At 40.5% G+C, this 24,717-nt stretch overlaps 1 protein-coding gene across 1 annotated transcript in view; it reads left to right on the top strand.

The window, feature by feature from the left end:
* The window catches only part of TTN (titin), a 291,603-nt gene extending 269,243 nt beyond the window's left edge, over window positions 1–22,360 (top strand). The window contains exons 292-314 of the mRNA XM_056110131.1: window positions 81–371; window positions 525–821; window positions 951–1,256; window positions 2,219–2,524; window positions 2,610–2,891; window positions 3,075–3,668; window positions 3,780–4,067; window positions 4,172–4,471; window positions 5,042–5,344; window positions 6,330–6,632; window positions 6,734–7,318; window positions 7,452–7,757; window positions 7,858–8,157; window positions 8,907–9,482; window positions 9,873–10,178; window positions 10,813–11,406; window positions 11,525–16,923; window positions 17,041–17,250; window positions 17,375–17,531; window positions 19,103–19,791; window positions 19,887–20,040; window positions 20,603–20,899; window positions 21,036–22,360. Of these exons, the coding sequence (XP_055966106.1) occupies window positions 81–371; window positions 525–821; window positions 951–1,256; window positions 2,219–2,524; window positions 2,610–2,891; window positions 3,075–3,668; window positions 3,780–4,067; window positions 4,172–4,471; window positions 5,042–5,344; window positions 6,330–6,632; window positions 6,734–7,318; window positions 7,452–7,757; window positions 7,858–8,157; window positions 8,907–9,482; window positions 9,873–10,178; window positions 10,813–11,406; window positions 11,525–16,923; window positions 17,041–17,250; window positions 17,375–17,531; window positions 19,103–19,791; window positions 19,887–20,040; window positions 20,603–20,899; window positions 21,036–21,334 (13,142 nt within the window). The 3' untranslated portion in view covers window positions 21,335–22,360. The remainder of the gene's footprint in view (window positions 1–80; window positions 372–524; window positions 822–950; window positions 1,257–2,218; window positions 2,525–2,609; window positions 2,892–3,074; window positions 3,669–3,779; window positions 4,068–4,171; window positions 4,472–5,041; window positions 5,345–6,329; window positions 6,633–6,733; window positions 7,319–7,451; window positions 7,758–7,857; window positions 8,158–8,906; window positions 9,483–9,872; window positions 10,179–10,812; window positions 11,407–11,524; window positions 16,924–17,040; window positions 17,251–17,374; window positions 17,532–19,102; window positions 19,792–19,886; window positions 20,041–20,602; window positions 20,900–21,035) is intronic.
* The last annotated feature ends 2,357 nt before the right edge of the window (window positions 22,361–24,717 follow it).

The following is a 24,717-nucleotide window of genomic DNA, read 5'->3' as shown; positions in this document are numbered from 1 at the left end:
CAACATTCTCCTTTAAAATTGTCAGTTTATGTGAAAATAAATTATCATGTATTTATTTGCATTCATTTTGCTTTTGACAGCTCCACCCAAAGCCGAACTAGATGCCAGATTACAGGGTGATTTGGTTACCATCAGAGCAGGTTCAGATCTTGTTCTTGATGCTGCTGTTGGTGGCAAACCTGAGCCCAAAATTATCTGGACCAAAGGGGACAAGGAACTAGATCTCTGTGAAAAAGTGTCTTTGCAGTATACAGGCAAGCGAGCAACTGCTGTGATCAAGTTCTGTGACAGGAGTGACAGTGGAAAATATACCTTAACAGTGAAGAATGCTAGTGGAACCAAAGCCGTGTCTGTCATGGTCAAAGTTCTTGGTAAGCATGCCACATATAGTTATCCTTACAGAAATTTCCAGTGGACAAAGTTAGTAACTTTTAGTTAGTATGCTGTATATACTTATCCTTACAGAATTTTTCAGTGGGCAAAGTAACATTTACTATATCATGGCTGTCATTACACTGTTTCAGATTCCCCTGGCCCATGTGGAAAACTCACTGTCAGCCGAGTGACAGAGGAAAAGTGCACTTTATCTTGGAGCCTTCCTCAGGAAGACGGAGGAGCAGAAATAACTCACTACATCGTGGAAAGACGTGAGACCAGCAGGCTCCACTGGGTGATTGTGGAAGGCGAATGTCCTACCCTGTCCTATGTAGTTACCAGACTCATCAAAAACAATGAATACATATTCCGAGTCCGGGCAGTAAATAAATATGGTCCTGGTGTGCCTGTTGAATCAGAGCCTATTATAGCCAGAAACTCATTCAGTAAGTATTACCACTTTTAAAACAACTTGATAATTAAATGTTATGGAATCAGGGAGAGGGGAGGGTGGTCAGCTCACTGTCATTTTGTGCAATTCTGATCATACTTATTTTAATTAAAAATATAAACAGCTATTCCATCACAACCTGGCATACCTGAAGAAGTTGGGGCTGGAAAGGAGCATATCATCATTCAATGGATGGAACCTGAATCTGATGGTGGCAATGAAATTAGTACCTACCTGGTAGACAAACGTGAGAAGAAGAGCTTGCGCTGGACACGAGTCAACAAAGACTATGTGGTATATGATACCAGGCTGAAGGTGACTGGTCTGATGGAAGGCTGTGATTATCAGTTCCGGGTGACTGCAGTGAATGCTGCTGGTAACAGTGAACCCAGTGAAGCTTCCAACTTTATCTCCTGCAGAGAACCATCATGTGAGTTCCAAGAATCATACATAAATGTATTTCTCGTCAAAGCTATATTACCATTTTTAACATATTCTTTATAAGAACTTTAGAATTTGTGAATGATTTAGAAACTCACATTTTTATTAGGGTAGTTTAGATATAGCATAGGTTAGAAACTATTTTAACTACTATTTTTATAACTAATTGGCAATTGAATTGTTGAAAATATTTAGCAGTATTTTCCAATTTGTGGGAAAAATACCAGTAGGAAAGGACATACCTTATAAATCTTCTTAAGTATGTAGGAAAATGCACTGTAGTGTCGATAATAACACTGAAGAGAGACAATGTATTTTAAGAAGTTTGCTCAAGGAAAGGGATTTCTAATATTTTAATTAATAACAATATAACTGCCATGAGAAGTTCGAAAATAAGTGATCAATACTTCTATGGAGTTTGAGCCTAAGAACTGGATAATAGTTATAAATGAGACTGAATAGGAGAAATTTTTTTAAGAAAGTGATTCCCATAGTAATTTAAAATATAGAGATAGTATAATTGAAACCCATGCACAAAAATTTGTAAGTCTGCAAATGTACCTCATCATGTCTCACTGATAAAAAAAAAATTTAAAAAATTTTAAAAAATAAATAAAATAAAAATTAAAAAAATAAAATATAGAGATAAAAGATAGAGATAAATATTACCTTTATGAAAATTGAGCAGCTAAAGAAATGTCCTTGAGAATGGATATTGAGCAATGAAATTAGCTAGAGTACCTTTTTTAAGTAGTTCTGTTTTTAAAATAATATGTAATGATAGCAATAATATAGCTACATTGCTGTTCTGAAATATCAAAAGAGCCAAGTTACAGAAATTATGTTGATGAGTGTGGTCAAAGAGCAGTAACAACTTTGTCTTGAAAAAATTAAAAGCAACTTCTCAACATTACCTTATTTGTATGATATCTTTATTTTAAAATGCCATAGATACCCCTGGACCACCTTCTGCTCCAAGAGTTGTGGACACTACCAAGCGCAGCATTAGTTTGGCATGGACCAAGCCTATGTATGACGGTGGTGCTGACATCATAGGATACGTTCTTGAAATGCAAGAGAAGGGCACTGATCAGTGGTACCGAGTGCATACCAATGCCACACTGAGAAATAATGAATTCACTGTGCCAGACCTCAAAATGGGTCAGAAATATTCCTTCAGAGTTGCTGCAGTGAATGTGAAGGGTATGAGTGAATATAGTGAATCAACTGCTGAAATTGAACCTGTGGAAAGACTAGGTATTTATAATATAATCTTTTGTGTGAATTATTTTCTCATCATACCTCTTCATGAATTAATTAAATTTTCACATTTATTTTCCAGAAATACCTGATCTTGAGCTTGCAGATGATTTGAAGAAAACTGTGACCCTCAGAGCTGGAACCACACTGCGCTTGATGGTCTCTGTATCTGGAAGACCACCTCCTGTCATCACATGGAGCAAGAAGGGCATTGACCTTGCAAGTCGAGCTATTATTGACAACACTGAAAGCTACTCCTTGCTGATAGTGGACAAAGTTAACCGGTATGATGCTGGAAAATACACCATTGAAGCTGAAAATCAGTCTGGCAAGAAATCAGCAACAGTCCTTGTAAAAGTATATGGTAAGTATTTGACTTAAAATTAACTATACTGTGAATGGATTCTCTAAAAATATCCACTGACCTATGGTTGATCGCCTCTCTAGAGAGAAATTATGTAAAGTATATCTTCTGGAGTTTAGGAAGAGATTTATTTTAGAAATTAGACACATAAACATGAATCTTTAATTTCATTCCAATTTTTAGATACTCCTGGTCCTTGTCCTTCAGTGAAAGTTAAGGAAGTATCAAGAGATTCTGTGACCATTACTTGGGAAATCCCCACAATTGATGGTGGAGCACCAGTCAACAATTACATTATTGAGAAGCGTGAAGCTGCCATGAGAGCATTCAAAACAGTAACTACTAAGTGCAGCAAGACACTTTACCGGATTTCTGGACTTTTAGAAGGAACTATGTACTATTTCAGAGTGTTGCCAGAAAATATTTATGGTATTGGAGAACCTTGTGAAACATCTGATGCAGTGCTGGTCTCAGAAGTACCTCTGGTCCCTACAAAGCTAGAGGTAGTTGATGTTACCAAATCAACTGTCACGCTAGCCTGGGAAAAACCACTCTATGATGGTGGTAGTCGACTGACGGGATATGTTCTCGAGGCCTGCAAAGCCGGCACGGAGAGATGGATGAAGGTTGTAACCTTAAAACCCACAGTCCTAGAGCATACTGTTATTTCCTTAAATGAAGGTGAACAGTATTCCTTTAGAGTAAGGGCGCAAAATGAGAAAGGTGTGTCAGAACCAAGAGAAATCGTCACTCCCATAACTGTACAAGATCTTAGAGGTATGTACCAAGTAGACAAACTATAGCAATAAAAAAGTAAAATTTTAATAGTTCATAATTTTTTATTGGAAATAATGCTTAAGAATAAATGCCTAATTTTTTTTCTTGCAGTGTTGCCAACAATTGATCTTTCTACAATGCCTCAAAAGACCATCCATGTCCCGGCTGGCAGACCAATAGAACTGGTCATTCCCATTGCGGGCCGCCCACCTCCTGTTGCTTCCTGGTTCTTTGCTGGTTCTAAACTAAGAGAATCAGAGCGTATCACTGTTGAAACTCATACGAAAGTCACTAAATTAACCATCCGTGAAACCACTATCAGAGATACTGGAGAATATACACTTGAATTGAAGAATGTAACTGGAACTGCATCAGAAACCATTAAAGTTATTATTCTTGGTAAGGATGGATGATACCAGCACCAGCAAGTTATGGTTGATGTTCAATCACCAGTTTTAATCTGAAGTGAAAACTAATTTTCTTTATTTCTTTGTCTTTCATAGATAAGCCAGGTCCACCAACTGGGCCTATCAAGATTGATGAAATTGATGCCACTTCAGTCATCATTTCATGGGAACCACCAGAATTGGATGGTGGTGCTCCATTGAGTGGTTACGTGGTAGAACAACGAGATGCTCATCGTCCAGGATGGCTCCCAGTATCTGAATCTGTGACAAGAACAACGTTTAAGTTCACTAGACTCACTGAAGGAAATGAATATGTATTCCGTGTGGCTGCAACAAACCGCTTTGGCATTGGCTCTTACTTGCAGTCTGAGGTCATTGAATGCCGCAGCAGCATCAGTAAGTCCTTCCACCATTCTCTCTACTTTTTATTCTAAATTTTAATAAGAAGGACTTTGGGGAAGAGGGGAAATGGGATATGTGGAACTCTTAGCAAAGCTCAGAAGCCACCAACCAGTGGATCTGGCAGAGAGGGTGCAGCATAGAGTATCAGGGATCAAACCAAAGACGTCACTACCTCACTTGAGCAAGGCATGTGCTCAAACACCTGGTCAATATCCATAGCACAGGGTCTTGTTTTTAAAGTCTTTATTTCTTTTCATGGAAGTTTTCAAGATATTTCTTTTTTAATGAATGATAAAAGAGTTAGAAAGGGATAGAAAGAAAGAAGACAGGGAGGAAGGAAAAGAGAAGGAGAGGAGGAATGCATGCATGAAGGAAAAATAGTACTTGCTTAATACATGTTTATTGAACTTAAAATGAGGAACAGAAAGAAAATACAACCCTGAAAACACTGTAATATAGTCACAGGAATCACATGTACCACTTAAAATACAATCACACTTATGAAAACACATAAGTCCTTATTTGCTGCTCATGTTGCCACTGCGTTTACCTGTTTTCCTGCAGATATTCCTGGACCTCCAGAATCCTTGCAGATATTTGATGTCTCTCGTGATGGCATGACACTTACATGGTACCCACCTGAAGATGATGGAGGCTCCCAAGTCACTGGATATATTGTGGAACGCAAAGAAGTGAGAGCAGAACGGTGGGTCCGTGTCAATAAAGTCGCGGTGACAATGACACGTTACCGCTCTACTGGTCTTACTGAAGGCTTAGAGTATGAACACCGTGTCACAGCCATTAATGCCAGAGGAACTGGAAAACCAAGTCGTCCTTCTAAACCAGTTGTTGCCATGGATCCAATCGGTAAGCATGTTTTCTATGAGTTAAGTTTATTGAGGTATAATTTAATGTAGCAAAAGCGATCCTCCTGAAACCTACAATTCTGTTTCAGGAGATGTGCTATTGTTAACCACTCTCACATAGGAAATACAGAGTATTTCCATCAAGACAAAAAGTTAATATGTAACTCTTTATAATGATCAACTTTGGACTCCAGCTTCTCCTCTTCCCACTCTAGTTTCTCATCGTTTTTGGCACATCAATTTTCATATTATTCTCTCATCTATTTCCCTCTCTTCAAACTGGGACTCTTGCTATATGCCCTCTATCATAGTTTAAAACTTAAAAACAATATTTCTGAAAGTACTTTAAAAACTGTTGAAAAAAACTGTTGGAAAACTAAGATGGTAGTAATTTTGAAATTTTAAAAATAAATAATTAAGGGGCCAGAGAGATAGTACAGCAGATAAGGCATTTGCCTTGCACATGGCTGACCTGAGTTTGATCCCTGGCATCCCATATGGTCCCCCAAGCACCGCCAGGAGAAATTCCTGAGTGAAGAACCAGGAGTAACCCCTGAGCATTGCTGAGTGTGGCCCAAAAAAGCAAAAAATAATATTAATAATTAAAGTACAGAAGAGATAATACAGCAAGTGGGGCACTTGTCTTGCATGCAGCCAACCTAGGTTTAATCTCTATTACCCATTACTCGAGCCCCACAAAGAGTGATATGTGAGCAAAGAACCAGGAGTAATCCCTGAGCACTGCTGGACTTGACCCAAAAACCAAAAATTAAATAAAATTTTAATAAGCACTTTCAGACAAAGAAAAAGCAAGTTTACATGTTTGTACTAATAAAAATGAATGCAACTTTTACAAAACAAAAAAAAACCAGTCTGATACTAACTATCCATGCTTCTAAAACTCACTGAACTTGTCAGGTGGCACAGTTGAGTTTCAGCTTTGTAGCACTTTTAACAAGCATATTGTTATTTATTCTTAATTCCAGCTCCTCCAGGAAAGCCACAAAACCCTAGAGTTACCGATACAACAAGAACATCTGTCTCCCTGGCATGGAGTGTTCCAGAAGATGAAGGAGGATCTAAAGTCACAGGATACTTGATTGAAATGCAAAAAGTGGATCAACATGAGTGGACCAAGTGTAACACCACCCCTACCAAGATTCGGGAGTATACTCTAACACACCTACCACAGGGTGCTGAATACAGATTCCGTGTCCTAGCATGTAATGCTGGTGGGCCTGGGGAGCCAGCCGAGGTACCAGGAACAGTAAAAGTCACTGAAATGCTTGGTAAGATATATGATCTTTAACTTTGCACTATAATTGCCTTTACACTTATTTTCTACCCTCCCTCCAAAATTCTTCCTTTTAACCCAACCTTTCTTTCCCAGAATATCCTGATTATGAACTTGATGAAAGGTACCAGGAAGGTATCTCTGTGAGACAAGGAGGAGTCATCAGACTTACCATACCAATCAAAGGAAAACCATTCCCAATATGTAAGTGGACCAAGGAAGGCCAAGATATTAGTAGGCGAGCCATGATCGCAACATCTGAAACACACACTGAGCTAGTCATCAAAGAAGCAGACAGGGATGATTCCGGTACTTATGACCTGGTTCTGGAGAATAAATGTGGCAAGAAGACCGTTTATATCAAGGTCAAGGTCATTGGAACCCCCAATACTCCAGAAGGACCACTTGAATATGATGACATACAAGCTCGCTCTGTAAGGGTCAGTTGGAGACCCCCAGCTGATGATGGTGGTGCCGACATCTTGGGCTACATCCTTGAGAGGCGAGAAGTGCCTAAGGCTGCCTGGTATACCATTGATTCCAGAGTCCGAGGTACATCTCTGGTGGTAAAAGGCCTCAAAGAAAATGTAGAATATCACTTCCGTGTTTCAGCAGAAAACCAGTTTGGCATAAGCAAACCCTTGAAATCTGAGGAACCAGTTATACCAAAAACACCACTGAGTAAGTACACTTTTAGCAGTAATACTGTAAACATTCTTTCAGTGCTCTTTTCATTTTGAAATGAAAGCCACCAGATCACGAGGTTTCAGGACTATACTCTAAAACATATATATTTTTCCACTTACATTCCTAGATCCTCCAGAGCCTCCAAGCAATCCCCCAGAAATACTCGATGTGACCAAGAGTTCTATAAGCCTGTCTTGGTCTCGGCCCAAAGATGATGGTGGTTCCCGAGTCACAGGATACTACATTGAACGCAAGGAAACATCAACTGACAAGTGGGTTCGACACAATAAGACTCAGATAACAACCACAATGTACACTGTCACCGGGCTTGTTCCTGATGCTGAGTATCAGTTCCGCATTATTGCACAGAATGATGTTGGCCTAAGCGAGACCAGCCCTGCTTCTGAACCAGTTGTTTGCAAAGATCCGTTTGGTAAGAAAAGCCTAAAAAGGGGTAAAAATCAAAAAGGTATTTTTTTCTATTGTGTCAGCAGTGAACTGATTTCCCTCTTCAACTGTCTTAAATTTTTCAGATAAACCAAGCCAACCTGGAGAACTTGAGATTCTTTCAATATCCAAAGACAGCATCACTCTACAGTGGGAGAAACCTGAATGTGATGGTGGCAAAGAAATCCTTGGCTACTGGGTTGAGTACAGACAGTCTGGTGACAGTGCCTGGAAGAAGAGCAATAAGGAGCGTATCAAGGACAGGCAGTTCACAATTGGAGGGTTGCTGGAAGCTACTGAATATGAATTTAGAGTTTTTGCTGAGAATGAAACTGGACTTAGTAGACCTCGAAGAACTGCTATGTCTATAAAGACTAAGCTAACATGTGAGTAGCCCTTAGGTTCTCTGCTTATTATTTACAACCAAAAAACATACTGAAGTCAACTCTTATTAAAGTCAAATAAATCTCCAGAAATCTTTATTGAAGAGATAACATTTAAAGGAATCACTCATTTTGGCGCACACACATACATGCATACATGTGCTCCCCCCCACACACACACACACAAACCGAATAGTGAGTGTGTTCTGTTGGAAGTCATTCCAAGCATATGATCCCATCAGATATTAGGGGCAAGTTAACTGAACATATTCCTAGAACAGTTTCTCCCCTGAATGCAATAGGTGTGTTTAATACATCCAGGCGTAGCTTACAGTGTCAACAAATGTCCCCCACTTTAAAAAAAAGTAAGGAAGTACAAGAAACCATCAATTTATTGATAATTCATAGTTCCCCAAAACCCTATGTGCTATTAATTCCTCTCAATAATGAAGAGAAAAATCACTCTGCATTATAATGTGAACATGTGCCCATGGCATCCCATTGTGGGGTCCCCTATGAGTCCCACTGCACCATACTATTGAAAACACTGAATATTATACTCATTTTGTCATGAAGAATGTGCCATGGGACCTCAGAAAAATCACTGGAGAGTTGTTAAAAATCACTCATGTAAATCAAAGTATCCATAAAGTGCTGGTCAGTAAGATGAATTCATTCCTTATATTCAAGGTAGATTATAAAGGATGCTAAGAGTACAATAATGAATTAAAAATTAACTTTTTATCCTTCAGCTGGAGAGGCTCCAGGAGTACGCAAAGAGATGCAAGATGTTACTACCAAATTAGGTGAAGCTGCTCAATTCTCATGCCAGATTGTTGGAAGGCCTCTTCCTGACATTAAATGGTACCGATTTGGTAAGGAGCTTGTACAAAGTCGGAAGTACAAAATGTCTTCAGATGGACGTACACATACTCTGACAATAATGACAGATGAACAAGAAGATGAAGGTGTCTATACCTGCATGGCTACCAATGAAGTTGGAGAAGTAGAAACCAGTAGTAAGCTGCTCCTGCAAGCAACACCACAGTTCCATCCTGGTTACCCGCTGAAAGAGAAATATTATGGTGCAGTGGGTTCAACACTTCGACTTCATGTTATGTACATTGGTCGTCCAGTACCTACCATAACTTGGTTCCATGGCCAGAAACCTTTGCAAAACTCAGAAAACATTACTATTGAAAACACTGAACACTATACTCATCTTGTCATGAAGAATGTTCAACATAAGACTCATGCTGGAAAATATAAAGTTCAGCTTAGCAACATTCATGGAACAGTTGACGCCACACTCGATGTAGAAATACAAGGTATTTTACTTTTGTTTACTGTACCTTTTACTTTCTTTTTTATTATTTATTTCTTAATTGAATCATAGTGATATACATATTTACAAAGTTGCTCATGATTGGATTTCAGTCATATAATGTTCCAACACTAGTATACTTTTCCCACCACCAATCACTAATGGTCCCATTTTCCCTCCCCCACAACCCTGTCCCACCACCTGCCAGGCACTTTCTCTCTCTCTCTCTCTCTCTCTCTCTCTCTCTCTCTGTCTCTGTCTCTCTCTCTCTCTCTCTCACACACACACACATACACACACATACACACACACATACACCCTGCCTTATCGTTTCAAAGAAAAATATCATCTTGGAACACATTCTGAAAACCACTGTTATGTTTTCTCCCAACAGATAAACCAGACAAACCCACTGGGCCCATTGTGATTGAAGCTCTATTGAAGAACTCTGTAGTGATAAGCTGGAAACCACCTGCAGATGATGGTGGCTCCTGGATCACCAACTATGTGGTGGAGAAGTGTGAGGCTAAGGAGGGGGCTGAATGGCAATTGGTGTCTTCAGCCATCTCGGTGACAACCTGTAGAATTGTGAACCTCACAGAAAATGCTGGCTATTATTTCCGGGTGTCAGCTCAGAACACCTTTGGCATCAGTGAACCTCTAGAGGTCACCTCAGTTGTCATCATCAAGAGTCCATTTGGTGAGTACGACTTTGTGTACACATTTTCATAATCTTAATATAACAAAATTCCATATTTACAAAAAATATTTTTGACATAAATTTTGAGGAAAAATATCAGAAATTAAGATAAAGTACATGTGTGTTTTATCTACCCCAAATATATATATATATATACATATATATATATATCACTGTATCTACTGTCATCCCATTGTTCATCAATTTACTCGAGTGGATGCCAGTAATGTCTCCATTCGTCCCAGCCCTGAGATTTTAACAGCCTCTCCTTACTCGTCTTTCTCAATGCTGCCATATTGGAGGCTCTTTCAGGGGAATGAGACCCGTTATTGCTACTGTTTTTGACATATCAAATACAACATGGGTAGCTTGCCAGGCTCTGCCGTGCAGGCATATATATATATATATATTATAAATATATAACTTACTCCCTTATTCTTTGAAAAGTAAATTATAATTTATCTTATAAATTATAAGATAACTTTCTTAGCATAAAGTAAATCAGTTTACTTTCCTCTGTAATAGCTCTTCTTAATACAACTTTGGGTTCAAGACATTTTTTAAAAATAAGTTTTTAATGAATGGTCTGCTTTGCCTTGTGCTTAAACTTTTCGTACATGTGTATTTTAAACAGAAAAGCCAAATGCTCCTGGTAAACCAACTATTACTGCTCTCACAAAAGATTCTTGTGTTGTGGCTTGGAAGCCACCTGCCAGTGATGGAGGTGCAAAGATTAGAAATTACTACCTTGAGAAGCGTGAGAAGAAGCAGAATAAGTGGATTGCTGTGACAACAGAGGAAATTCGAGAAACCGTCTTTTCTGTGCAAAACCTTATTGAAGGTCTTGAATATGAGTTCCGTGTGAAATGTGAAAACCTAGGTGGAGAAAGCGAATGGAGTGAAATATCAGAACCTGTCACTCCCAAATCCGATGTCCCAATTAAGGCTCCACACTTTAAAGAGGAACTGAGAAATCTCAATGTCAGATATCAGAGCAATGCTACTTTGGTTTGCAAAGTGACCGGTCATCCTAAACCTGTGGTGAAATGGTATAGACAAGGCAAAGAAATCATTGCAGATGGATTAAAGTATAGGATTCAAGAGTTTAAGGGTGGCTACCACCAACTCATCATTGCAAGCGTAACAGATGATGATGCCACCGTTTACCAAGTCAGAGCTACCAACCAGGGAGGATCTGTGTCTGGCACAGCCTCTCTGGATGTGGAAGGTATGAACAATTCAGTAAAAAGCAGTTGGATGCTGGATGCACATTATTCATTGGGGGTGGCGGGTGTTACCCTTAGACAATATTGCTAAATTATATTTCTTCTTTTATTCTGATACAGTTCCAGCTAAAATACACTTGCCTAAAACTCTTGAAGGAATGGGAGCAGTTCATGCTCTCCGAGGTGAGGTGATCAGCATCAAGATTCCTTTCAGCGGTAAACCAGATCCTGTGATTACCTGGCAGAAAGGACAAGATCTCATTGACAATAATGGCCACTACCAAGTCATTGTTACACGATCTTTCACATCACTTGTTTTCCCCAATGGGGTGGAAAGAAAAGATGCTGGTTTCTATGTGGTCTGTGCTAAGAACAGGTTTGGAATTGATCAGAAGACAGTTGAACTGGATGTGGCCGATGTACCTGACCCACCCAGAGGAGTCAAAGTTAGTGATGTCTCACGAGATTCTGTCAACTTAACATGGACTGAACCAGCTTCTGATGGTGGCAGCAAAATCACCAACTACATTGTTGAAAAGTGTGCAACTACTGCAGAAAGATGGCTCCGTGTAGGACAGGCCCGAGAAACACGCTATACCGTGATCAACTTATTTGGAAAAACAAGTTACCAATTCCGTGTAATAGCTGAAAATAAGTTTGGCCTGAGCAAGCCTTCAGAGCCTTCAGAACCAACCATAACCAAAGAAGATAAGACCAGAGCTATGAACTATGATGAAGAAGTTGATGAAACCAGGGAAGTTTCCACGACTAAAGCTTCTCACTCTTCAACCAAGGAACTCTATGAGAAATATATGATTGCTGAAGATCTTGGGCGTGGTCAGTTTGGAATTGTCCATCATTGTGTTGAAACATCCTCAAAGAAGACATACATGGCCAAATTTGTTAAAGTCAAAGGGACTGATCAAGTTTTAGTAAAGAAGGAAATTTCCATTCTAAACATTGCCAGGCACAAAAACATCTTATACCTCCATGAATCATTTGAAAGCATGGAAGAACTGGTTATGATATTTGAGTTCATATCAGGACTTGACATATTTGAACGTATTAACACAAGTGCTTTTGAACTCAATGAAAGAGAAATTGTAAGTTATATTCGCCAGGTCTGTGAAGCACTTGAGTTCTTACACAGCCATAATATTGGACATTTTGACATTAGACCAGAAAATATCATTTACCAAACAAGAAGGAGCTCCCTAATCAAAATAATAGAATTTGGTCAGGCCCGTCAACTGAAGCCAGGAGACAATTTCAGGCTTCAGTTCACTGCCCCTGAATACTACGCCCCTGAAGTCCACCAGCATGATGTTGTCAGCACAGCCACAGACATGTGGTCACTTGGAACCCTTGTTTATGTGCTATTGAGTGGTATCAATCCATTCCTGGCTGAAACAAATCAACAGATGATTGAGAACATCATAAATGCTGAATACACTTTTGATGAAGAAGCATTCAAAGACATTAGCCTGGAAGCCATGGATTTTGTGGACAGGCTATTAGTAAAAGACAGAAAATCTCGCATGACAGCTTCTGAAGCACTCCAGCACCCATGGTTGAAACAGAAGACAGAAAAAGTCAGTACTAAAGTTATCAGAACACTGAAACACCGACGTTACTACCACACCCTGATCAAGAAAGATCTCAACATGGTTGTATCAGCTGCCCGGATCTCCTGCGGTGGAGCAATCCGATCTCAGAAGGGAGTGAGTGTGGCTAAAGTTAAAGTGGCATCCATTGAAATTGGTCCTGTTTCTGGGCAAATAATGCATGCAGTTGCTGAAGAAGGTGGATATGCCAAATATGTATGCCACATTGAAAATTATGATCAGTCTACCCAAGTAACCTGGTACTTTGGAGTCAGACAGCTGGAGAACAGTGAGAAATATGAGATTACTTATGAAGACGGTGTGGCCACCATGTACATCAAAGATATTACCAAATTTGACGATGGTACTTATAGATGCAAAGTAGTCAATGACTATGGTGAAGATAGTTCTTATGCAGAGCTGTTCGTTAAAGGGGTGAGAGAAGTTTATGACTATTACTTCCGCAGAACCACAAAGAAAATTAAGCGCAGAACTGATACTATGAGACTCCTGGAACGACCACCAGAATTTACCCTACCTCTCTATAACAAGACAGCTTATGTGGGTGAAAATGTCCGATTTGGAGTCACTATAACTGTCCACCCAGAACCCCGTGTAACATGGTATAAGTCGGGCCAGAAAATCAAACCAAGTGAAGAAGATAAGAAGTACACTTTTGAGACTGACAAAGGTCTTTACCAATTAACAATCAACAGTGTAACTACAGATGATGATGCTGAGTACACTGTTGTAGCAAAGAACAAATACGGTGAAGACAGCTGTAAAGCAAAACTGACCGTAACCCCACACCCACCACCAACAGATACAACTCTAAGACCCATGTTCAAACGACTGCTGGCAAATGCAGAATGCCAAGAAGGCCAAAGTGTCTGCTTTGAAATCAGAGTGTCTGGCATCCCTGCACCAACATTAAAATGGGAGAAAGATGGCCAACCACTGTCTCTCGCACCAAACATCGAAATTATCCATGAAGGCCTGGATTACTATGCTTTGCACATTAGGGACACTTTGCCTGAAGACACAGGTTATTACAGGGTGACAGCTACCAACACAGCTGGATCCACCAGCTGCCAGGCTCACCTCCAAGTGGAACGCCTGAGGTATGTCAAACAAGAGTACAAGACTAAGGAGGAGCGTGAACGGCATGTGCAAAAGCAGATTGACAAGACACTGAGAATGGCTGAGATTCTTTCCGGAACTGAAACTGTGCCACTGACACCGGTCGCCCAAGAGGCTCTCAGAGAAGCTGCCATCCTCTACAAGCCAGCCGTAACCACCAAGACTGTAAAAGGAGAATTCAGACTAGAGACAGAAGAAAAGAAGGAGGAGCGAAAACTGCGTATGCCTTATGAAGTCCCAGAACCACGAAAGCACAAAACTACCACCATAGAAGAAGACCAGCACATTAAGCAGTTTGTGCCCATGTCTGACATGAAGTGGTATAAAAAGATCCGGGACCAAGTTGAGATGCCCGGGAAAATTGACAGAGTCGTACAGAAGAGACCCAAGCGCATTCGCCTCTCGAGATGGGAACAGTTCTATGTGATGCCTCTTCCCCGCATCACAGACCAATACAGACCCAAGTGGCGCATTCCCAAGCTGACCCAGGATGATCTAGAAATGGTGAGGCCAGCCCGCCGACGCACACCTTCTCCTGACTATGACTTTTACTACAGGCCTCGGAGACGTTCTCTTGGAGATGTTTCAGATGAGGAATTGCTCCTGCCCATCGATGACTATCTGGCCATGAAGAGGACCGAGGAAGAAAGGCTTCGTCTGGAAGAGGAGCTTGAATTGGGCTTTTCTGCTTCACCCCCAAGCCGCAGCCCTCCACGTTTTGAGCTTTCCAGTCTGCGTTACTCCTCACCACAAGTTCATGTGGAGGAAACAAGAAAAGACTTAAGATACTCCACCTACCATGTGCCCAAAAAGGAAGAGACGAGCACCAGTTATGCTGAGCTGCGGGAACGCCAGGCCCGGGCCTCCTACCGTCAACCCAAACAACGGCAGAGGATCATGGCTGAGAGGGAGGACCAGGAGCTGCTTCGCCCGGTCACTACCACCCAACGTCTGGCTGAGTACAGAAGCGAGCTTGACCACATGTCAAAAGAAGAAAAGTCAAGGAAGAAATCAAAGCGACAGAAGCAAGTGACAGAAATCACTGAGATTGAGGAAGAATATGAAATCACCAAACGTGCCCAGAGATCCTCATCCTCCTCAGTGTCCAGGCTGCTGCGTCGCCGGCGCTCCCTGTCCCCCTCCTACATAGAAGTGATGAGGCCATCGTCTGAGCTGATCCGCTCACATCCACCCCCAGCTGAGGACTATGAAGATGACACAGAAAGAAGGTCCCCCACACCAGAGAGAACCCGTCCACGCTCCCCCAGCCCCGTGTCCAGTGAGCGCTCTCTCTCCAGATTCGAGAGAGCTGCAAGATTTGATATCTTCTCCAGGTACGAATCCATGAAAGCTGCCTTAAAGACCCAGAAGACATCAGAGCGGTCATACGAAGTGTTGAGTCAGCAGCCTTTTACACTGGACCATGCCCCACGAATCACTCTGAGGATGCGCTCCCACAGGGTCCCCTGTGGCCAAAGCACGCGGTTTATCTTAAACGTTCAGTCTAAGCCCACTGGGGAAGTCAAATGGTACCACAATGGCATAGAACTCCAAGAGAGCAGCAAGATTCGTTACACCAATACGAGCGGAGTCCTTACCTTGGAAATTCAGGACTGTCAGACCGAAGACAGCGGAACATACCGGGCAGTGTGCACCAATTACAAAGGTGAAGCATCTGATTATGCAACCCTGGATGTGACCGGAGGTGATTACACTACCTATGCATCCCGGCGTAGAGATGAAGAAGTACCCCGGTCTGTCTTCCCAGAGCTGACAAAGACAGAGGCCTATGCAGTTTCCTCATTCAAGAGGACTTCTGAGATGGAAGCCTCTTCTTCAGTCAGGGAAGTGAAATCACAGATGACAGAGACTAGGGAGAGTCTCTCTTCATATGAACACTATGCATCTGCAGAAATGAAAAGTGCTGCCCGAGAAGAGAAGGCCCTGGAAGAAAAATCTACACACAGGATGATCAAGACAACTTTGGAAGCACGAATTCTAACAAAACCAAGATCCGTGACTGTCCATGAAGGTGAGACTGCGAGGTTTTCTTGCGATACTGATGGTGAACCCATACCAACTGTCACCTGGCTGCGTGGGGGACAGGCAGTCAGTGCTTCCGCCAGACACCAGGTGACCACTACCAAATACAAGTCGACCTTTGAGATCTCCTCAGTCCAGGCTTCTGATGAGGGCAGTTACAGCGTGGTGGTGGAAAACAGTGAAGGGAAGCAAGAAGCACAATTCACCCTGACAGTTCAAAAAGCCAAGGCCACTGAAAAAGCAGTGACATCACCACCCAGAGTCAAATCACCAGAGCCACGGGTCAAATCCCCAGAAGCAGTTAAGTCACCTAAACGAGTGAAATCCCCAGAACCGGTGGCTTCTCCACCCAAAGCAGTATCACCCACGGAGACAAAGCCCACACCCGCAGAGAAAGTACAGCAACTACCAGTCTCTGCTCCACCCAAGATAATTCAGTCCTTGAAAGCAGAAGCTTCTAGTGATATTGCAAAGCTGACCTGTGCTGTGGAAAGCAGTGTGTTATGTGCCAAAGAGGTCTCCTGGTATAAGGATGGCAAGAAACTAAAGGAAAATGGGCATTTCCAATTTCATTATTCAGCAGATGGTACTTATGAGCTCAAAATCTACAATCTCACGGAATCTGATTGTGGAGAATATGTCTGTGAGATTTCTGGTGATGGTGGAACTTCTAAAACCAACTTCCAGTTTACGGGACAAGCCTTTAAGAGTATCCATGAGCAGGTCTCAAGTGTCTCAGAAACAAAGAAATCAGTGGAGAAAATTGCTGAGTCAACAGAAACCAAGAAATCAGTTCAGAAAACTACTGAGTCGATAGAAACTACAAAATCAGCGCAGAAAATTACTGAGTCAACAGAAACCAAGAAATCAGCTCAGAAAACAGCTGAGTCAACAGAAACCAAGAAAACGGAGCCCAAACCTCCTGAGCCAATTTCCTCAAAACCAGTAATTGTTACTGGGTTGCAAGATACAACTGTTTCTTCAGATAATATTGCTAAATTTTCCATTAAAGCTACTGGAGAACCCCAACCAACTGTCACCTGGACCAAGGATGGCAAGGTAACTAGTGTTTAAATATTCCTTAATTTTATCTTCTGAAAAACTTAACTCTTCCCTCATCCCCTCTACTAAAGAAAGTTTAAAATTATATTGTCTTAAAATTCAAATAACTTGCATATTACAGGCTATTACACAAGGAGGTAAATATAAACTCTCTGAAGACAAAGGAGAATTCCTTCTGGAAATTCTTAAAACTAATGCTTCTGATGGTGGGCTCTATACTTGTACAGTATCAAATGCAGCTGGATCTGTAACCTCAAGCTGCAAATTGACAGTAAAAGGTAAGCTGACTTTTGTTCTTACCAGCGTTTTTCAGAAAAACAGCACTAATGAAACATTCCTAAATGCTGTCTGTTCCTAGTGCACAGGTAATATCTGCACACATAAACAAAGTTTCTAAACTGCTTTCCAATTCCAGAACACCCTTTATTCACAGATGTAGAAATAAACACATATGAAGTTAGCACATACTTTTACATTAGCATAAAAATCATTGATTGGGTTGGAAAGATAGTACAAGGGGTACCTGAACAGGTTCAATCCTTAGGACCACAAATGGTTGCCCAAAATTCACCAGAAATAACACCTGAATGCAAATCCAGGAATAATCTCTGAATAACACAAAGTATGCCTTCCCCCCTACCCCACCCCCACCCAAAGCTTTCCAGTTCCACCACAAAACAAGTGCTGATTAGGTGCTTAGTTGAATGTGCTGCTCTCCCTGTCAGTAGAATCAGCCCCTGCTCCCAAGAATGTTTAAGAACAAAATTAGAAAGTTATATAAGGGCATTGGTGGAGTGTCTTGAGCACCTTAATGGTGATGTGCATTAACTGTGCATATCAAAACCACAAAGGGGCTGGAGAGATAGTATAATGGGTAAGGTGCTTGCCTTGCATGTGGCCACCCTAGGTTCAATTTCCAGCATTCCATATGGCCTCTCAAACACTGCCAGTAGTAATTCCTGAGGGCAGAGCCAGGAGTAATCCCTGAGCACTGCCAGGTGTGGTTTCCCTACCCCAAAGGAAAAAACCATAAATATTAGAATTATCATCAATGTGCAACCTAAACTATAATAATTTTTTTAATAATGTCAGCATCTCCCCTTATGTAAAAGGACCTTTGTTTGGTCCTTGGCACCAAAGTATAACAAATAAACTCAGGAAAATATACAAAAAGGTACTTTTTCTTAAACTTTTGCTCTTGCTAGTTTTCCAAAGCAATGAAAGAGCTGTATCAATTTTCTCCAGTTAAAAATAGTTTGTTCTCATCACAGTCTTCTAAAGTATAATTCACCTTTATCTAATTAAAATCTCCTGTCTCTATTCCTTTCAACATTTTTTCCTATATCATAAAAATTATATTCAATTTAGTTTGAATAATCATTGCACTGCACTAAAAAAAATCACATATGGCAATTTTCCAAAACTGGGACTGAAAGAATTAGATACTACCAACACTACAAAAAGAAGTCAATATTTTTTTTATCTTGTATATGATTCACTCACAGAGGTATAGAAAAAAGAGGTGGAACCTCTTTCCTATTAAATTTTTATCTTGGCGCATATGCTGCCTGAGCCCGTGTGCTGCTTGTGCCCATGTGGCAGAGCACATGTGGTGCCCGAGCACATGTGTCGCCCGCATCTCTCCTCTTGAGATGTGTACTTTTAAGCTTTTGTGTATAATGCTAGGATGTGTGTAGGGGCTCTCTCTCTCTGTCCGTGTTCTCTCTTGAGTATGTTACTCTCTCTCTCACTCTCTCCCCCTCCACACCTTAAAAATCCTCCAAATAAAATCTATTCATTTCAATAAATAAATAAATAAATTTTTATCTTACAATGATTTCTTTTTTAGCAGTAAAAGAAACTGATACACAGAAACTATCTACAGAAAAGATCTCTGAAATTACATCCCAGAAGCAAGCAGTGGTCCAAGAGGAAATTTCCCAAAAAGCTCTGAAATCGGAAGAAATCAAGATGTCAGAGATGACATCTAAAGAAAAAGTCCTAACAGAGGAAGCTTCAAAGATTCTGATTGCTGAAAAGGTCAAGAAATCAGAAGCAGCCTCCCTGGAAAAATCAATTGTTCATGAGGAAATCACTAAAGCTTCTCAAGCTTCTGAAGAATTTATAACTCATGCCGAGATTAAAGCCTCCTCTACTCAGATGAGCATAAGTGATGGACAGAAGGTGACTATGAAAGCCGACATTGCTGGTGCCACTGAAGTGAAATGGGTACTGAATGGAGTTGAGCTGACCAATTCTGAGGACTACCGCTATGGTGTCTCAGGCAGCAGTCACACCCTCACCATCAAACAGGCCAGTCGCAAAGACGAAGGAATCCTCACCTGTATAGCCAAAACCAGTGAAGGAGTTGTCAAGTGTCAGTATGATCTTACCCTGGCTGAAGAGCTCTCAAATGCTCCAGCCTTTATCTCACAGCCCAGATCGCAAAACGTAAATGAAGGACAGAATGTTCTCTTCTCTTGTGAAATCAGTGGGGAACCATCCCCTGACATTGAGTGGTTTAAAAATAATCAGCCGGTAAGTTTAATCATGCGTGTGTTATGACAGATTTGTAATAGCACATCTACTCCTGAAGAGCTCAAAGAAACACTTGAGTTTTTTTTTCATTTCAGATTTCTATTTCTTCAAATATTAACGTAAGTCGTTCCAGAAACCTATACTCCCTTGAAATCCGAAATGCATCGGTAAGCGATAGTGGGAAGTATACAATTAAGGCCAAAAATTTCCGTGGCCAATGTTCAGCTACTGCTTCTCTAACTGTCCTTCGTAAGTATATCCTGGCCATTTTCCTTTCTTGCTTTAGGATTTTATGCACTTGGAGTATGGGTTTTTTGGGGGGAGGTGTATATCTGATGGTTGAGCATAGCACATTCTTAGGAGGCTCATTAATTTCCACACATAAAAGGCTCAGGCCACTGTATGAATTCATCCTCATGGTCCAGGCTTCTTTATAGGTAAACAGAAACATGGATAAGGTAACTTTCAAAGCAAAGCAATCAGCTGCCCTATTATTTTCATTTTCAGGATGAACTACATAGGATATGTTTTCTATATAACTAACCATTTTTCATTGGTGATTCTAGTATGTATATAATTATAATAGAATATAATTACTTGTATGTAATGTCATGCAAGCAATTAAGGATTTCTTGGAGACCTTGGCTAGCTTATGATAAATGTATGAATCAACATATTTGCTTATGCTTTGATAGCGAATAGGATTGAGTTCTTCTGTGTGTATGTGCGTGTTTAAGTTTTCTGTTTCTTCACATGTCACCAATTAACCAGATATCATTGATGTTCATTGTGTATCTGCTCTGCTCCATAGCTCTAGTTGAAGAACCGTCCAGAGAGGTTGTATTGAGGACAAGTGATGATATGAGCTTGCAAGGAAGCTTCTCTCAGTCTGTTCAAATGTCTGCCTCTCAGCAGGAGGCTTCCTTCAGCAGTTTTAGCAGCACTAGTGCTAGCAGCATGACTGAAATGAAATTTGCAAGCATGTCTGCTCAAAGCATATCCTCCATGCAAGAGTCATTTGCAATGAGTTCCAGCAGTTTCATGGGAAAATCTAGTATGACACACCTGGAAAGCTCAACAAGTGAAATGCTTACAGCAGGCCTAAGAGGTGAGCAATTAACTTACTAATAGTGGTAGAAGAACCCAGGATTGTGGTATAGTCTTGAGCACATAAAATTCAAAAGCAGATCATTATGTTTGTTTGTATTGACCCTAAGACTTTATTTTGCTGTTATTCCATACAGGAATGCCACCTAAGATTGAAGCTCTTCCCCCAGACATCAGCATTGAAGAAGGCAAAGTTTTAACAGTAGCCTGTGCTTTTACGGGGGAGCCTACCCCTGAAATAACATGGTCCTGTGGAGGAAGAAAAATTCAAAATCAAGAACAACAAGGAAGATTCCATATCGAAAACACAGATGACCTGACAACTCTAATCATCATGGACGTACAGAAACAAGATGGTGGACTTTATACCCTAACTTTAGGGAATGAATTTGGATCTGACTCTGCTACTGTGAATATAACCATTCGTTCCAATTAAGAGGGCCTGTGCTCTCATACTCATACTCAGACTCATTCTTAACCTTACATAAATGATCCACATGGACTAATCTTACTTGATCTGTAAATATTTTAGAGTAGTTTTGTATCAACCTAAATGAGTCAAAGTTCAAACATATGCCTTCCAATCTTTTCATAATTATTGACCTAAGAATATTATACATTTTCTAATGATATGTACATACTGTATATAGCCGGATTAACGGTTATAAAGTTTTGTACTATTATTTTATGACATTTTACATTGTAACTTTTTAAACTATCTGTTGGCAGGAGAAAGTTTCTTGTGGAACGAATACCCTGCTCAACATTTAACCAATCTTTGTGCCTCAACATAATGTTGATGTCTAAGTATGCCTCAGTGGGTTGAGAAATTCCCCACTGAAGATGACCTGTCCACCTAAAAGATGAAGCTGTGCATATCTCCTGATGTGTACACTGATACCTATTAAATCAGAAATGTAAGGCATTGGTGATGTTTGCATTACCCTCCTGCAAGCAACACTTTAACGTCTTACATTTTCTCTGATAATGTCACATTCATAATTATCATGACAAATAGAACCAGAGCAAAGTGTAACGGCCAACACTTTGTTCGCTCATTTTACACTGTCTCTGACCATAGAGAGTACCTGGAGAGCTTGGAAAAGTAACATCACCTGGCCATCCCCTCATGCAACCAAGCTATTCAAGTATTCCTATGCCAGAGCAGTGTCAACTCTTGGGGGTCATGGGTGCAGCCAGTGCTTTGTGTGGTAGCTCTAAATTTAAATCACACCTGAAAAGCCAGGGCAACTAAGCAATGTGCCACAGCTAAAGAAAAAGTCTATAACAAAAGAACTAAACGAAGCTGTTGTTAAATTTAAAATCAATTTTACTAATTGCCCAGACTGTCAATTTGATGTAGTTCTTTTCTTGCAGGTATAAATTCAATTGTTAGTTATAATTATTGGACCTCCTTGAGATAGTAATGACAAAATAAAGCAAGCTATCTGCACCTTAAAAATGTGTGGTTTTCTGTGAAATTCTGAGGTTGGGATGTATGTAGTTTTATAAATCACAGAAATTATCATAGATAATATGAAGGGATTCAGAGAGCTACTACAGGAGGTAAAGCACTCGCCTTTACCCACTCAAATCCCCAGCACTGCATCTAGTTCCTTGAACACTGCCAGGAGTCACTCCTGGGACAAGTCAGGAATAGCCCCTGAGAACTTCCAAGTGTGGCCCACAAGACAAAACCAAAAACTACCAAAGTTTATATCATCGTCTCATTCTTCACCCTGGATACTGTCCACATCTCAACTTGAGATAAGCACCCTCATTTTTTTCCCCTCTGAAGAAGCCCATATTATCTCTTGAACACAAACACTTTATCTCTCTTATTCTTTCCCCTCATGTTTGCCTAAGTAATGTTCTTTAAATAAAATATTTTACTTCACTAAGAAGAATAACAAGTTCTTTAGAGCAAATGATCCAAAATATCGTTGAACATATTCGACAATTTTTTAAATATCAATTACCGTGATTTAGAACACTGCTAATGAGCAACTATTTTTAAATGTACCCATGATTCTCTCAGATATATTTCCAAAAGTCAACAAAATTCCCCAAACTTGTGGAGAAAAAACTGCTTCTATAAGACCCAATGCAAGTAAACATATCAAAGATATTGATGTACAGTCCTAGTATCTTGTACCAGACACCACATGGAACAGTGCAAAGATTATGTAGATGCTTTAGAACTGTCCTCAAGCAGTGTGAAGAGAAAATGACAATTTCTGTCAGTTTATACAAATAAATCCATACTGTTATTACAACTCCAAATTGTTGCAGAATAAAAGACCTCAGATTTAAAGGAATTTTTGAGAGATAGTACAGCTAGTGGGGCACAAGCACAGAGCCAGGAGTGAGCCCTGAGCATCACCAGGTCTGGCCCAAATACCAAAACCAATACAAAAATCCCTCTAATGGACTTGTTTCAAATGGGATGAGAAGAAATTTTCTACTTTAGTTAGGTAGGTAACATAAACTTAGAAACTGATCATTTGCCTAACTGATCCACAGTGTATCAGTACAGGTTATGCATGTAAGTACAAGCATTACCTCCTAATATAAGTACAAAAGACCAAATGGGAAACAAACGTACAGTTAAATTTTAGTCTCCCAAAGATCTTGGCTCTTCATTCCTTTACTCAGCAATGGCTCTGACAACACTTAGATAGGGATTCATATATGTAATTTTTTTGAGGGATCAGTTAGGAAAAAGGGAGGGGATAGGAAAATCAGCTTAGCAGGAGATTCAGCTTCGTCCAGAGGCAGCTTAACCTGTACCACAGAAATGGTTCTATTCTGGAGCATGGTGGGAAGGCCCCTCTTTATCCTCTTAGTGGGTAGCTACAGGGTGTGAGAGAGGCTCCGAGGCCAGGGCAGCAAATCAGAAGGCCTCAAGAAACTAGGGGCTTTAAATAAAACATTTTATTTAAATGCATGCATGGGGGATGCAGCCAGGAGTCACAGCATCCACAACCACCTAATAGCATTCTTTATGACCTTCTTCAAATGAGAGTGGCAGGACTGATTGGCAACAAGAGTGGCAGTGACCAGAGTGATTCCTCATGGCCATTCCTATCCAGGTGTGCTGACTTTTGTACTCCTCTAAGATATCGTTTATCTTGGTGAGATTTCTGAAACAAACCATTTTGCACTTTCCTATAGGTGCAGCTCCCAGCTCCTGAAGCAAATTGGACCTAGGAGCAGGCCAACAAGCTTTCCGATAAAAAAGATCTGCATCAAAGGTCAGGCCTTAGTGGAGGTCCACTGTCTCAGAACAACACAGGGAGCTGTGACCACAGGGTGCTGGGGGAGGCCTGTGAAGGCTCCTAGGACATGCCTGAGGCACTCTGGAAGGATCAACAAGAACCTTTTCCTTGGTCTACCCACCAGGTTCTTTCCCCTTCGTCTTCCAAGAACAATACTCCTCCATGGAGAAGCTAGAGGGTAAATTTTTTTAGCTTTATTTTTATAAAGTTGTTCACAATAATTCATTACACTTAATATTCTAACACCAATTCCACCATCATTGCAACTTCCCACTCCATATTTTAAAAGTTTCCACCCCAAATCCTGTACATACCCCCCAAAGCAGAATCGAAACAATTTTGTGTTGCTTGTTATGAATAATCTATTAAAATAGTCTAATAACTATTAGAGGAAAGTGTGTGAAGATTGTTGTATTACATCCTGGAGCCATTAAGCCTTTGTATGTGCTATGCTTGGTATATCAGTGGTGTAGAGTATGAGAAGTCCCGCAGCTGCAAATGTGGCCGCGTGTTCCAGCAATTCTAAAATTTAGAATGATTA

Source organism: Sorex fumeus, unplaced genomic scaffold (genome assembly GCF_029834395.1).
Source record: "Sorex fumeus unplaced genomic scaffold, SorFum_2.1 ptg000009l, whole genome shotgun sequence".
In the NCBI taxonomy this organism is placed as follows: Eukaryota; Metazoa; Chordata; class Mammalia; order Eulipotyphla; family Soricidae; genus Sorex; species Sorex fumeus.
The sequence above is the reverse complement of the archived record's forward strand: the minus strand, read 5'-3'. Positions and strand labels throughout refer to the sequence as shown.